Raw genomic sequence first — 12633 nt, 5'->3', positions numbered from 1 at the left:
GAAGAGCCGTGTAAGTGTTGGGCGCCGCGCAACAGTAGGCCGCACACCGATCCGATGCTGCTAGGCTCGACCTGCATGCCACCAGCATGCAGCGGACAAGACACCAGCTCGATCCTCACCAAAGAAGCGCGCGCGCGCCCGCGCGTGTGTCTCGCGCGGAGCAAATTGGGGCAAAGCGCTTAACTGCGTGCATGCTCGCGCACGCCGCTCTAGTTGACAATTTTGAATTAGAATTTGAATCACGAATCGTGGATCAATGATCAAGAAATTGAATTTTCAAGAGGCCTTGATTTTCATTTTTGATTCGATTCGGATTGAAAATTGCTGCAATACATCACATCGAGAATGAGGTCACGTGATTTGCTGTGAGAACGTTTCTGCCAATCACGTGAATCTTGTGTGTCGATCTGATCAATTTGCCCTATTTCCGCCTAACTCGCTCGGACTCAAACTGCCAATCTTTCTCCACTCGCCACTCGCCACTCGATGCTCCGATTCACATTGTCCATCCCAAAAGGTCGCAACAAACGTGGTTGCTAAAAATCTTCATCACGAATGCGAGTTCCTGTCTCGTTTTCCTCCACGTCTGTGCTTGCAGGTGCCAAGCCACGCTAGCAGTCCAGTCGCGGGCGGCGCCTCAGCAGCAGCGTTGCGAGGATTCTCACAGCAGGCCGCGCAGATCGGAGGTTGGATTCGTGATTCTTGTTTCGCAGCTGCAAGTGGGACGGGCGATGACGCTACTGCACAGCGCGCAGCGGCGACTTGTCCGAGTCTTGGATCGAGGAAGAAATTTTAGGCCACAGCAAATGAAACGTCTTGATCGCCTGCTGCCTCGTCTTCCCCTGTTGTGATTGCACATTCTTCTAGCTGCTGCTGCCGCTCCAACGTACATACCTACCAAGCTCAAATCTTGAAGCGCGTGCTGCATGCCACCAGAGCAGTTCATCAGTCAAGAACGCAAGCCCGAGTCTGAGTCTGAGTCGTGACGTGAGTCGCTGTGAAAGCCCGAAGCTGGGAGAACGCTAATTTTATCAGATGTTGGTTCCTACATCGAGTTCGAATATGCCTGACTATTCTTGATTGACAGCCGGCAAAGCTTGTCGACATCGAGGCAAGCAGGAAAGTTCGGGCACCATGCCGCCTGGCGAATCTTGCGAACATGGAGGGGTGGGTCCAGAGGGTCCATCAAAGTACTGTACGTCATGGTCCATCAGTGTCCTGACAGGCTTTCCCAGATTCGTCTGCGCTCCTCGGAAGAAATTTCTGAATGAAGCAGAAAGTGCAAGGTGATCCCGAGTTCGCGCCTCTTCACGTGGCAGGAGCATGGGCATCACCGACCTTCAAGAGATGCATCGTTGAGATCACCGGCCACTTGTTTTGTTACTGGGGCCACCCCGTACTTACCTCCACCCACTCCATTCTCACCTTGCTCTGTCCTCCATTCCACACCTGTAACCCAAAGCGTCGACAGCAATGTCTGCTGCGAGTGCAGACCAGTATCCGCCGCGGGTGTGGTACCGCAAGGTACCGCTGGTGCGCTGCGCCCCCATCCTCGATCCCCTCTCCGAGCCGGCCGTGGTCAGCAGCGTCAATAATCAAGATGTTGACTCCATCGCAGATGCTGCATGCTATGCGACACCCGTATTCCCAGAGGTGCATGCCAGTTGGCTCTCTCTGCTCACTTTCGGATGGCTTGGCAGGATCCTATCCATAGGGTACACGAGGCCATTGCAAGCGGAGGAGCTGTACTCGATGCCTGAGCATCGCCGAGCACACCTGTATGCCGACAAACTGGAACAGGCGTGGGAGCGCCGAGTAGCCATCGCCGAGCAGAAGAACGCTCGAAAGACCGAACCAGGGCTCGCATCCAAGCTCGCCTGCCTTCGACCCTCTACGATAGTAAGCAGGCTCAGGGGCCAGCCTGTAGCGGCGAGGCAGCCGCATCGGCCAAGTCTGACGCTCGCTCTCAATGAAGTCACACTCTCCTGGTTCTGGGTGGGTGGAGCATTCAAATTCTTGGGCGACATGGCATTGATTACCAGTCCTCTACTCGTTCGAGCCATCATTGATACTTTGGGCGACCAATCGCCTCAAGCACAACGAGATGGCTTCGGCTTAGCGGTTGGCCTTTTTCTGCTGCTTGTGGTATCGGTCTTTGGCAACGTTCACGGATTCTACAGGTCTTACTCGACAGGCATTGCTCTTCGTGGTGCCCTGATTCACGTCATCTTTCGGCGAGCTACACAACTATCGGAGAAAGCACGGGTTCGAGACTCTCTGGGCACCGGCAAGCTGATGAGCCTCGTCAGCGCCGATGTGTCAAGGATAGACTTTTGCTGCGGCTACTTTCACATGGGCTGGACCTCCTTGCTGCAGATCATAGTCTGTCTGGCGCTCAGCATTTGGACACTGGGCTACAGCGCACTGCCGGGCTTTGGTTTGATCGCGCTTCTTTATCCGCTTCAGAACGTCATGGTGCGCAAGCTCTTCGAACTGCGCCGCAAAAGCTTGGTATTTACAGACGCGCGTATCAAGGCCATCGTCGAAGCTGTGGCTTCCATCCGCCTGATCAAGACATACGCCTGGGAACCTGCCGTCTTGTCACGAATCTCAAAGACCAGGGGCGGTGAAATGGGCTACTTGCGCAAGCGACTGATTCTTCGTTCCATCAACACTGCTGTCAGCTTCACCGCTCCAACTCTGGCAGCTGTAGTGAGCTTTGTCACTTTCAGCGCTGTTGGAAACTCTCTGGAATCGGGCAAGATCTTCTCGGCTTTGACCTTTTTCTTGCTTCTTCGGACACCGCTCCAGATGCTTCCGATCGTGCTCAGTGCTCTTGCGGACGCAAAAGCAGCAGTAGATCGGCTCGAGGCGTTTTTGCATGCGGATCTGCGCTCGCCATATGACGCAGCCGGACCGCAGATCACTCCGCTTGATCGGATGCCGCAGGCAAATGACATGGTTGCCATCGAAGACAGCGTCTTCGCTCATCACGACGACGATCTGGAGAGCGAGTCCGCAGGCGAGAAAGTGGCCCAGCCTGCTGGAAGGAATCAACTGGCGACTCGGCTGACCATCGATTCATTCCACGTGAAAAGAGGTCAGCTTGCTTGTGTGGTGGGGCCGGTAGGCTCGGGAAAGTCTTCTCTACTTCGCGCCCTGATTGGAGACATGCAGCCAGCTGGTCAGGCCGGCACCGGAGCATTGGTCGCAGGCAAAATCTCATATTGTCCGCAGACTGCGTGGCTGTTGAGCGCGAGCGTGCGTGACAACATCTTGTTTGGACGGCCATATGAGGAAGTCCGATATCAAGACATTCTACGCCGCTGCTGCTTACATGCCGATCTTGCGACCCTCTCGCACGGTGACGAGACGGTCGTTGGGGAAAAGGGTATATCCCTTTCTGGCGGTCAGAAACAGAGAATCAGCCTTGCTCGCGCTTTGTACAGCTCAGACACGAAAGTCCGCCTTCTCGACGACTGTTTCTCGGCTCTTGATGCCCAGGTCGGCAAGGAAGCATTTGAGGAAGGCTTGTTGAAAGGGCGTCAATATGGCGACGCCACCGACGTTACTACCATCCTAGTAACACATTCGTTGACACTACTGGCTAGGGCCGATATCATCTTCTACATGGATGGAGGCTCAATCGTCGAGCAGGGTACGTACGCACAGCTCATGCAAGTACAAAACGGACGCTTGGCCAGTCTCGTCAGTCAACACGGCAAGAGCGAAGAATCTGTACAAGAAAGCGCTGCTGAAGCTGCCGCGGAAAGTCAGACACCTTTCAAAGCCGGCGATGCCGAGCAAAAGCCCCACACAATCGCCGATGGCGGTGCAGAGGCGAAGACGGCGGCGCAGTCGAAGGACACGGCGATCATGCAAAAGGAAGAGCGTCTGGTGGGCTCAGTCACTAAGCGCACATACTTGAACTACGTCCTACTCGGTTACCCCCTCCTCACCGCACCGCTGTTCATCGTCTCCATCGTTGCTTATCAAGCAACGACTATCCTGAGTCCATTTTGGCTCAATTGGTGGCAAGGGCGCACTTTGCGGGGCGTTTCAAACGATACGTACATGGCCGTCTATGCCGCACTGGGTGTGGGGCAGAGCCTCGGCTTATTCTGCATGAGCGCATCATTTGCAATGTTTGCGTACTACGTTTCCAACGCCATTCATGCCAAGGCGGCAAAGAGGGTGATGCACGCTCCGATTTCCTTTTTTGACACTACACCTCAAGGACGCATCACCCACCGATTCAGCAAGGACATCGATGCGATCGACAATATTGTTGCGGAGACGTTGCGCCTCTTCATCAGCACGACAGTGCAAGCTCTCGGATCCATCGTCCTCGTCGCCATCATCTTGCCTCCATTCCTCGCAATCGCTGCGTTCGTGCTGTTGGCTTACGTCTGGACAGGAATGTACTACAGACCCAGCTCGAGAGAGCTAAGACGCCTCAACAATCTCTTGAGGTCCAAGATCTACGAGCACTTCAGCGAAGCCTTGTCTGGACTCGTCACCTTACGGGCGTACGATGCCTTGGCTCTTTTCGTACGCGAAAACGGGCGACGTATCGACACCGAGAACAAAGCTTACTGGTTGTCCATTGCGTGTCAACGCTGGCTGAACCTGAGGCTGGACATGTTCGGAGCCGTGCTCTGCCTCGGCACCGCTCTCTTGGTCGTCGGTCTCAGAGACACCATCTCCCCCGGGAAAGGTGGCGTGGTGCTATCTTACATGGTCACGGTACAGAGCGTCTTTGGCCAGATGATCCGACAGTCAGCAGAAATCGAGAACAACATGAACAGCATCGAAAGGCTGCTGTATTACGCAAACGAGGTGGATCAAGAACGTCCTCATCACGTCAAGAGCATCGACAAGTCGCTCGAAGCTGCAAAGTGGCCTCAAAAGGGTCACGTTAGATTCGATGGACTCACTGCAAGCCATCGAAAGGGACTGGCACCAGCCTTGAACCATGTCAACCTTGATATCCAACCCGGGCAGAAGATTGGGGTTGTGGGACGTACGGGCGCAGGTAAGACGACGTTGTTGTCTGCTCTGCTCAGGATGATGGAAGCTTCCGAAGGCGAGGTCACCATTGATGATCAAGATATCAGCGCGATTGGCCTATCCCTGTTGAGAAGAAGCATCTCGGTGATCAGTCAGGATGCTGTACTCTTTAGGGGAAGCTTGCGGTACAATTTGGACCCTTTCGATGAGCACGATGATGCCCATCTCTGGCACGCGCTTCGCCAAGCAAAATTGACAGCCGTCCAAGCAGTTGTCGAGACGGAGCAGACGCTGAGTGAGGATGTGAAAGTGCACGTCGATCGTGCCAAAGAGATTCAGACAGCCAAAGCAAAGGGTCTAGACCTCGACATGGAGATTCTCGAAGACGGTAGCAATCTTTCGCAAGGCCAGAGAGCCTTGGTCTCGATCGCCAGAGCGCTTGTGAAGAACGCGAGGATCGTGGTGCTCGATGAAGCTACTGGTGAGTGAAGTTTGGGCTTGGCACGAGTTTGGGAAGCCTTTGGCACATCACTGACGACGCTTCGGTTATCGCGATGCTTGCAGCCTCTGTGGATACCGACACCGATGCACATATACAAGCGATGCTGCAGACCTCGTTGGTGGACTGCACAGTGATCACAGTTGCGCATCGTCTCGACACAGTCGTGGGTCGCTCAGATGCGATTTGCGTCATGGACAAGGGAAGAGTGGCAGAGTATGGAGAGCCTGCCGCATTGTATCGACAAGGTGGCATTTTTGCTCAGCTGTGCGCCAGCGCATCCATCAACGAGACAGACATAAAGAAAGCCAAAGAGATTGCCGGAAGAGTGTAGGACAGGATGTACATTACAAACAAGCGGATTGCGCTCTAACCACTTTAGCTCTGTGTAATTGGATCATAGATTCGCGAGCAGGCGTAGCGAGACACGATACCCTGGCTGCGAGAAGCATTGTTGCAGACAAACTGAGCAGAAAGAGAGACGCACAAGGAAATTTGTTTGCCAGTGCACCATTCTTCGCCTGTGACTTCATCAGACAGGCAGAGCACGACTCGGCGCTAGGCAGCACAGCTTCAATTTCTTTGAGCAAGCGCGCAAGCGCGCAAGGGCCAAAGTCAATCCCCACTCCCGCCGATCGCCCAATAATGGCGACATTCGTCGGCAAGACGCCTCTGCTCGTCGGTGAGGGTACTTGCAGGCCGCTAGCGCTTTCACCCAGCTGTGCGGGGCCAGGCAAGCTCGATCCGACTTGCGATGCTCGACGCAGAGGATGCCTTTCAGCTGCTGCAAAGTCCACGCTGGACAAGTTCGAGTGACGTTGAGGAGCGGCTCGGTGATGTGTCGAAAAGGGTGGAACAAGGCGCGTCGCGTCGGGTTCCCATGTATGCCGTGCCGAGGAAAGAGGTAGCCTCTGGCGTGGTTGTGTGCGCGAGCAAGAGCAGAGTCAAAGTGGGGGCATAGCACCAGGGGGAATTCCAAACAGCTCGCAAAGATGCGGCCCACGATGCATTTCTCAAACCCGTGCGTGCAGGTACAAGCCCCGACCTTCTTCACCTATAGCTGATCGCAGCAGAGGCTCTTGATTGCCCGCAGCTTAATTGGCGCGCTTGCGCATGCGATACATCTCCCACGGGGGGTACGTACGTGTTCTCGCCAGTCTGTCCTTTCCCCCTCATTCTGTGCGTGCTCTAGTCCGCACAGCGTCCCTCCTGAAAGCTTCTTTGCACGATCCGCAGCAGCCTCGCTGATCGAGTCGTTGTGCGTACATCCCACATGAACCTTTCAGACTGTCCTGCCTCCACAACCCTTCTCTGCACCCACCAAACACATGCGCCTGACCAGCAGCGACAGACCAGCATCTCGCGTTCGGGTCTTTTTTGCGGAACGAAAAAGGAAAGGATCGACCGCGTTCGTCGGGTGCAGGTTTGCAAGGGTACGCGAAGAGGAGGAAGGGAGCGGGCCAAGGTGGGGTCATCAGCGGCCTCAGCAGGAAGACGCGGGTTACATGGCGGTGCAAAGCTTTGGCAAGATCAAAGAGTGCGCGAATCATGGGCACTGCGGCATGGGGACGCAAGGGTTGCATCGCTGGGCCGCAAATCAGCCCGCCGCCAAGGAGCCAAGCCAAGCCAGCCTCGTCTTCAAGACGCTCGATGCGCCACCCCTCGAGACGAGAGCGTGGTGCCGCTGCGCTGCGTGTTTTTACTCGCTCAATTGCCAAGTCGACTAATCCGCTCTCACAACACACAGCAGGTGATCGCAAGTTCGCGCAAGAGAAGACAAGTCGCGGCGGTTTCTTGATCGACAAGCTTTCTCGCAGGCGGAGGCGACTCGACTCCGCCCCCTGCTGTTTGATCCCGCGCAGCTCTGCACATTTCCGATTTGCATAAAGTCTGAAACGACGATGAGGCAAATGTTGCATTGATGCGTAGGCTTTAGCTCTGCGAAACGAGGTTGACAGCGCGGCATGGCCGCTGATTATGATGCTTTGCAAACGAACATCCAGAACCCAGCGTACCTGACCGATCTATACTTGATGTGCTGTGCGGCAAGTGTTGCACGAGTCTCCAGCCACATCAGCTATCCTGCGCATTTTTCCGAGCCGCGCAAACACGCGCCGAAGGCAAACTCACCTCGAAGGGGCAAAGTCAGCTGCTCCACATCATTGATGATGACCTGGTGCAATCTTCCCCGGAACAGATATCTGACCAACAAGTGTTTCCTTTCTCCCATACAAGGATCAAAGAAGCCCAACAAAGATGACTGAGGGGCGAACGCCAGGTGAATCGAAGCGGATTCAGTCTAGGAAGCAGTCCAAGCGCACTTCGTCGTTTGCTGGCCCACACCGCCCCGCCCCGCCCCGCCCAAACCGTTCGCTCACCTTTGCTCTTCCGCCATGAATCGTGATCTGATCTCTATGCGCCAAAGCCTGCAAAGGTATCCTCACATCCCACACATCCACCTCCTCCTCCTCCTCGATCTCTTGCGCCCCAATCACATGCGTTCCTTGCCAAGCCTCTCTATACACCTCTTCAAAGTCCCTGCTAGCCACCTGCTGCGCTCCAAGCAGCACCTCCTCCGCCTCTCCCAACGCTCTACCGAAATGCTCCTTGCGGCCATACAAGGCGCTCAGCACGAGCAGTCCATTGCTATCCCACGCCCGCCTCGCCTTGAGCCTGGCGCTATTGTTCAAGACCAATCTGGCCTCCTTTGCCGCCTCCAATCGCTCTTTGATCAGCAGCTTGTTCCTGCCCCTAAGCTCTCTGAGCCTATTGGTGATCCTGCTCCTCTTGCTCGGCTTCAAGTAGAAGTGTTCCAAAGCGAACAAGGCAGCAGCAGGAACGATCAAAAAGCCCAGCGCAAGGTCCGATCTGAATTCCGGCGAGATCAAAACGGGCACGCTGAGCTTCTGGCCCAATCGCGATACGCGGATGCGCAAAGTCAGACCGGGCCTTGGAATGCCTGCCGAAAGTCCCAACATCAACTTTGTGCTCTCCGTCACTCTTCTTTCCGCAGACAGGGACACATCCACACCCTGCGCCGCACCGATGGAAATGCCCGACTTGATGCGCGCTCCTCCAAGCAGCGCTAATCGCGTTCCGCGGGAAAAGGAGAGCGCAGGTCCGAGGGACGATACGGTGGTTTGAGCTGTCCAACCCTTGTCGGGCGCGGATTGGCTGGTCAAGCCGATCGTGATGCTTGGCGGCTCTTGCTGCATGAGCGGAACTCCCGCTCCCCAGCTGGTCAAGGGCAAGACGTAGTGGCCCAATTTGAAAGAGGTGAAGCCGGTCAAGGTGGACTTGGAGGAGAGCCTTTGTCCGTACGTCACGTTCAGGTCGGGCGGTGCTGCGAGTGACTGCTGTGTGGCTACAAAGGTGAAGAAGCTGATTTGTGGGGGGGGGGGAGGTCAGCGAAGCAAAAGGACTCGAGATGCGTCAAAAGTCAACAGCACCACCTGCACACTCACGAGAGCTGGTTGAGGTCCCAATGCGCCTTTGCGGTGGCCACGTGAGGTTTGAGAGCGGTGCAGTTGAATTCGCTCCACAAGCGCGGACTCCACTGCGTCTTGATGCTGCCGATCAGATTGCCCGCGCCCGCGCCCGCTCTGCTGATCATCTGCGCGTTGAGCGTAGCCCTGCTGTTCTGGCCCACTGGCACTTCGAATCCGTGCCTGCCCACCAGCTGGGTGCAGCCGACCCTGTTGAGACGTTCAGAGAGGCGCAGAGGTCCAGTCGAGCCCAATTTGCGCGGTACGCGACCAGCATGACAGAACAGCGTGCTCGCGTCGATCTTGCACTCGAAGTCGCCTCTGCTCTTGACCAGCGCCTCTGCATCTTCGGCCGCTTTGCGCATGGCAGCCCTCTCCAATTCCATGCGCATCTGCCTGGCATCGGGCGCGTGATTATCGCGTGTGGCGGTGAGAGCCCAAGATTGGCTCAATGCTCGCAAACCCAAGTGATCGTACACTGCTCGCTTCTCCTCGTCCGACAAGACCTCGTAAGCTCTCTGCACTGCTCGGAAACGCGCTTCAGCTTGCGATTTGAGCGCGATGGGTTGCTTGTCGGGGTGCAGCAGCACAGCCATGCTCCTCCAAGCTTCTCTGATCTCCTCTGCGCTCGCATCCCTCGACACGTTCAGCATGACGTACAGATCTTCCTCTTCCGCTTCCTGCTGCTCCTGCTCCTGCTCTTGCTCTTGCTCCTGCTCCTGCTCCTGCACTCCTTCGCCCGCGCTGAATCGTTGTGCCTGCTCAGCACGTCGTCGACGTCGAGACGCATCGTCTCCCACTGCAACGCCCGCGAACCTGTGCGCGTCCCTAAAAGGTCTTCCTCCAAAGGCAGGCTCCTCCTCCTCCTCCTCTGCCTCTTCGTGCACGTGCCTCGACCGAGTCGATCCGGCGGAGGTGCTGGCGTTGGCGCGGGGATGAGGTCGCGCTGAAGAGTTGCTGCGACTTTCGACAGGGATGGAGTGCGCATCGATGTGCGGAGCAGGATGAGAAGGTGGCGATGCTGATGATGATGATGATGATGATGATGGTGGTGGTGGTGGTGATGATGATGATGATGCTGCTGCTTCCTCTCCGCCAAAGTACTCTTCCCCACTCAGAGGAGCATAAGGATCCACGTCTACGTCTTCTTGCTCTTCATCTTCCTCTTCCTGCTCCTCTGCCTCTGCACGTGATGCTTCAGCGGAGCTGCTGCTGCTGCGTGCCGAGTCGTCATCCCTGCCCATCCACTGCTGCTGATCACCGATGCCTGAGCTGAAGGAAGCACCTGCAGAGGAAGACATGCTCGGCTCCTCAACTTCGAGATCCTCAACTGTCGCGATTCGCGATGCGTGAGCGTGGGCGTGGGGCGTGGGGCGTGGGGCGTGGTGCGTGGTGCGTCAGGGCAAAAGCGAGTTTTGCGAGGAGTTTGCGAGGAGTTGCGAGGGGGCTTTTGCGGCAAAAAGTTGCGAACAATCAAGAAAATGGGGCGTCTATTCTATGCTTTGCACCTGGTTGGCCCAACTTTTTTGCCCCCTAGTACCGCCCCCCGCCTTCCTTCTCCCTTTCCCCTCTCCGCAGCAGGACTCGTACAGCTGGGGAGGGAGAGAGAGAGAAAGTGTGTGTGTGTGTGTGGGATCGAATGGCTCCGAATTGAGAAGCTCTTGAAAGTTGCAAACGATTGCACTTTTGTCGAATTGTGAATCGTGAATCGTGAACCGTGAATCGTGAATGTGCATGTGCACGTGAATCAATGAATGTGAATGTGAATGTCGAGAGGTGAGTGATGAGTGAGCGCGCGCGCGTGAACCCCCGCGTCGGTCGTGCTTACCTACTGCTACTACGACGCCCGCGCGCGCGAAGAGCATTCATCAAGATTCAATTTGCCGCCATCTTGGCAATGCACGTGATTCGCCAAACCAGCATGCAGGGGCCAAAAGACTCACACTCATCACTCAACTTTGACTCACGACTCTGATCAGACTCGTGCCTGCAGAGTCATGCGTAGGCAGGTCGTAAGTCAAACCCGCAAGCCAAAGGCTTCCGACACCATTCCACTGCAAACACCAGCAACACACGCGCACGCACGCACACAGCGCGGAAGAGAGACCTGGATTGGAGAAAAGTGGCCATGACAAAAGACGATTGAGCGCGTGCCGCAGCGTTGAGAGCGGACCAGAGTGACTAACGTTGCATATGTGATACAATATGTGCGATGGGATGTGTGTGTATGGGAAGGGGGAAAGGGGAGAAATGGTCGAGAATCTTTGAAAGGGGGGGGGGGTGAAACAGAAGGGGCGCCCAAGTGGGAGACGATCAACGGGAACAGAAGAGATTCAAAAGGTCGGGATTGAACAAGGAATGCGGCGGCCCTCTACGGAGCGAGAAAGGAAGCAGCGAGACGGGGGAGGGAGCAGACGGCGCGTTGAGCGGCGACTTACGAGGCCGAGACGGAGTGGACGGACTTGCAATGGACAGGGCGAGGCGAGGTGGGTACGTTTGGCGTCGCTCCACCTCATTGCTGAGCCCGTTCAGGGTTCCAACAACCAAGGTTTGGTGATGTAGTTGCGGATCGAGTCGGGCAGGACAACGACGACATTTTTGCCCTGCACGCTACCAAACTTTTCGTATCCCTCTCCTCCCTGCTGCAAGAAGCGCATCGCAGCGGCCATGGCAGCTCCCGAACTACCTCCGCAAAGCAGACCCTCCTGCCTGATCAGTCTCCTGGCAAATTCAAACGACTCTTCGTCCTTCGTCTTGATCCACGTTTGGATCTGAGACTTGTCCAGCGAGTTGGGCACAAAATCGTATCCGATCCCTTCGATCTTGTACGCGCCCGTCTCTCCGTCTGGGAGCGTGTTGAGCGTGGCAGGTTCGGCCAACGTCGATCCGAACGGGTCCACACCCACGACGTGCAGGTTTGGGTTGTGATCCGATTCGCGCAGGCGCGTAGCCATACCGCTGATGGTGCCGCCCGTCCCCACACCGGCGACGAGCACGTCGACGACTTTGGAGTGGTCCGCGTGCTCTTCCGCACGGACCACAGTGGGCACAGATGCGGGCGCAGGCTCACTTGTACCGACGCCAATCTCCAGGCCGCTGAGGGAGGGCGGAGGAGTGGAGTCAGGCGTCGGCAGACCAGCCTTGGCTTTGTCGTCGGAAGCCACCTTGGTCGGCACAGCCACTGGTTGCTTGGGTGGGGCGATGCCGTTGGCGATAGCGTCAATGATCTCTTGCGCAGTGTGTCTGTGAGCCAGCGGATTGTTGGGATTATTGTACTGATCCAGAATCACCGCGTCCGGGATTTCTTTGGAGAGCCTCTTGGCCACCATGATGTTGGAGCGCGGATCGTCGTGAGCAGCTTCAGTGGGAGTGCGGACCACCTCCGCTCCCAGAGCCTTGAGCGTAGTGACTTTCTCAGCAGACATCTTTTCGGGCAATACAATGATGCATCGGTAACCTTTGATGGCTGCAGCCAAGGCTAGTCCTACACCCGTGTTGCCAGACGTAGGCTCGACGATGACCGACTTTCCGGGAATGAGAAGGCCCTCTGCTTCCGCGTGCATCAGCATGTTGCCCGCAATGCGATCCTTGACGGATCCGCCAGCATTGAAGAACTCGCACTTGACCACTGCATCGAGC

The 12633-nt window shown here is 56.2% G+C and overlaps 4 protein-coding genes across 4 annotated transcripts; 1 reads left to right on the top strand and 3 right to left on the bottom strand.

Annotated features, from left to right (window-relative positions):
• Positions 1-1473: 1473 nt before the first annotated feature.
• Positions 1474-5843, top strand: IE81DRAFT_350240 (hypothetical protein; the record flags this gene model as incomplete). The annotated part of the gene is made up of 2 exons (XM_025516498.1): positions 1474-5491; positions 5575-5843. The coding sequence occupies 2 exons, from the start codon at positions 1474-1476 to the stop codon at positions 5841-5843; spliced, it is 4287 nt and encodes a 1428-aa protein (XP_025366517.1).
• Positions 5844-6503: 660 nt separating this feature from the next.
• On the bottom strand, positions 6504-7661 carry IE81DRAFT_32948 (hypothetical protein). The gene is made up of 2 exons (XM_025515149.1): positions 7640-7661; positions 6504-7547 (listed from the first exon to the last, which is right to left on the bottom strand). Exon 2 carries the CDS (start codon positions 7426-7428, stop codon positions 6682-6684), a length of 747 nt encoding a protein of 248 aa, XP_025366516.1. The 5' UTR covers positions 7429-7547; positions 7640-7661; the 3' UTR covers positions 6504-6681.
• IE81DRAFT_326631 (hypothetical protein) lies at positions 7196-10766 on the bottom strand. The gene is made up of 4 exons (XM_025514870.1): positions 8974-10766; positions 7888-8890; positions 7640-7769; positions 7196-7547 (listed from the first exon to the last, which is right to left on the bottom strand). The coding sequence occupies exons 1-4, from the start codon at positions 10293-10295 to the stop codon at positions 7534-7536; spliced, it is 2469 nt and encodes an 822-aa protein (XP_025366515.1). The 5' UTR covers positions 10296-10766; the 3' UTR covers positions 7196-7533.
• Positions 10767-11522: 756 nt separating this feature from the next.
• On the bottom strand, positions 11523-12629 carry IE81DRAFT_295007 (tryptophan synthase beta subunit-like PLP-dependent enzyme; the record flags this gene model as incomplete). Its single annotated transcript, XM_025512080.1, has 2 exons — positions 11523-12019; positions 12065-12629. Coding segments are annotated over 2 exons (1062 nt in total), but the record flags the coding sequence as incomplete, so codon positions are not given.
• Positions 12630-12633: the final 4 nt, after the last annotated feature.

Source organism: Ceraceosorus guamensis (assembly GCF_003144195.1).
Source record: "Ceraceosorus guamensis strain MCA 4658 unplaced genomic scaffold IE81scaffold_123, whole genome shotgun sequence".
Taxonomy (NCBI): domain Eukaryota; kingdom Fungi; phylum Basidiomycota; class Exobasidiomycetes; order Ceraceosorales; family Ceraceosoraceae; genus Ceraceosorus; species Ceraceosorus guamensis.
Note: the sequence above shows the minus strand (reverse complement) of the source record. Positions and strands in the feature narration are given on the sequence as shown.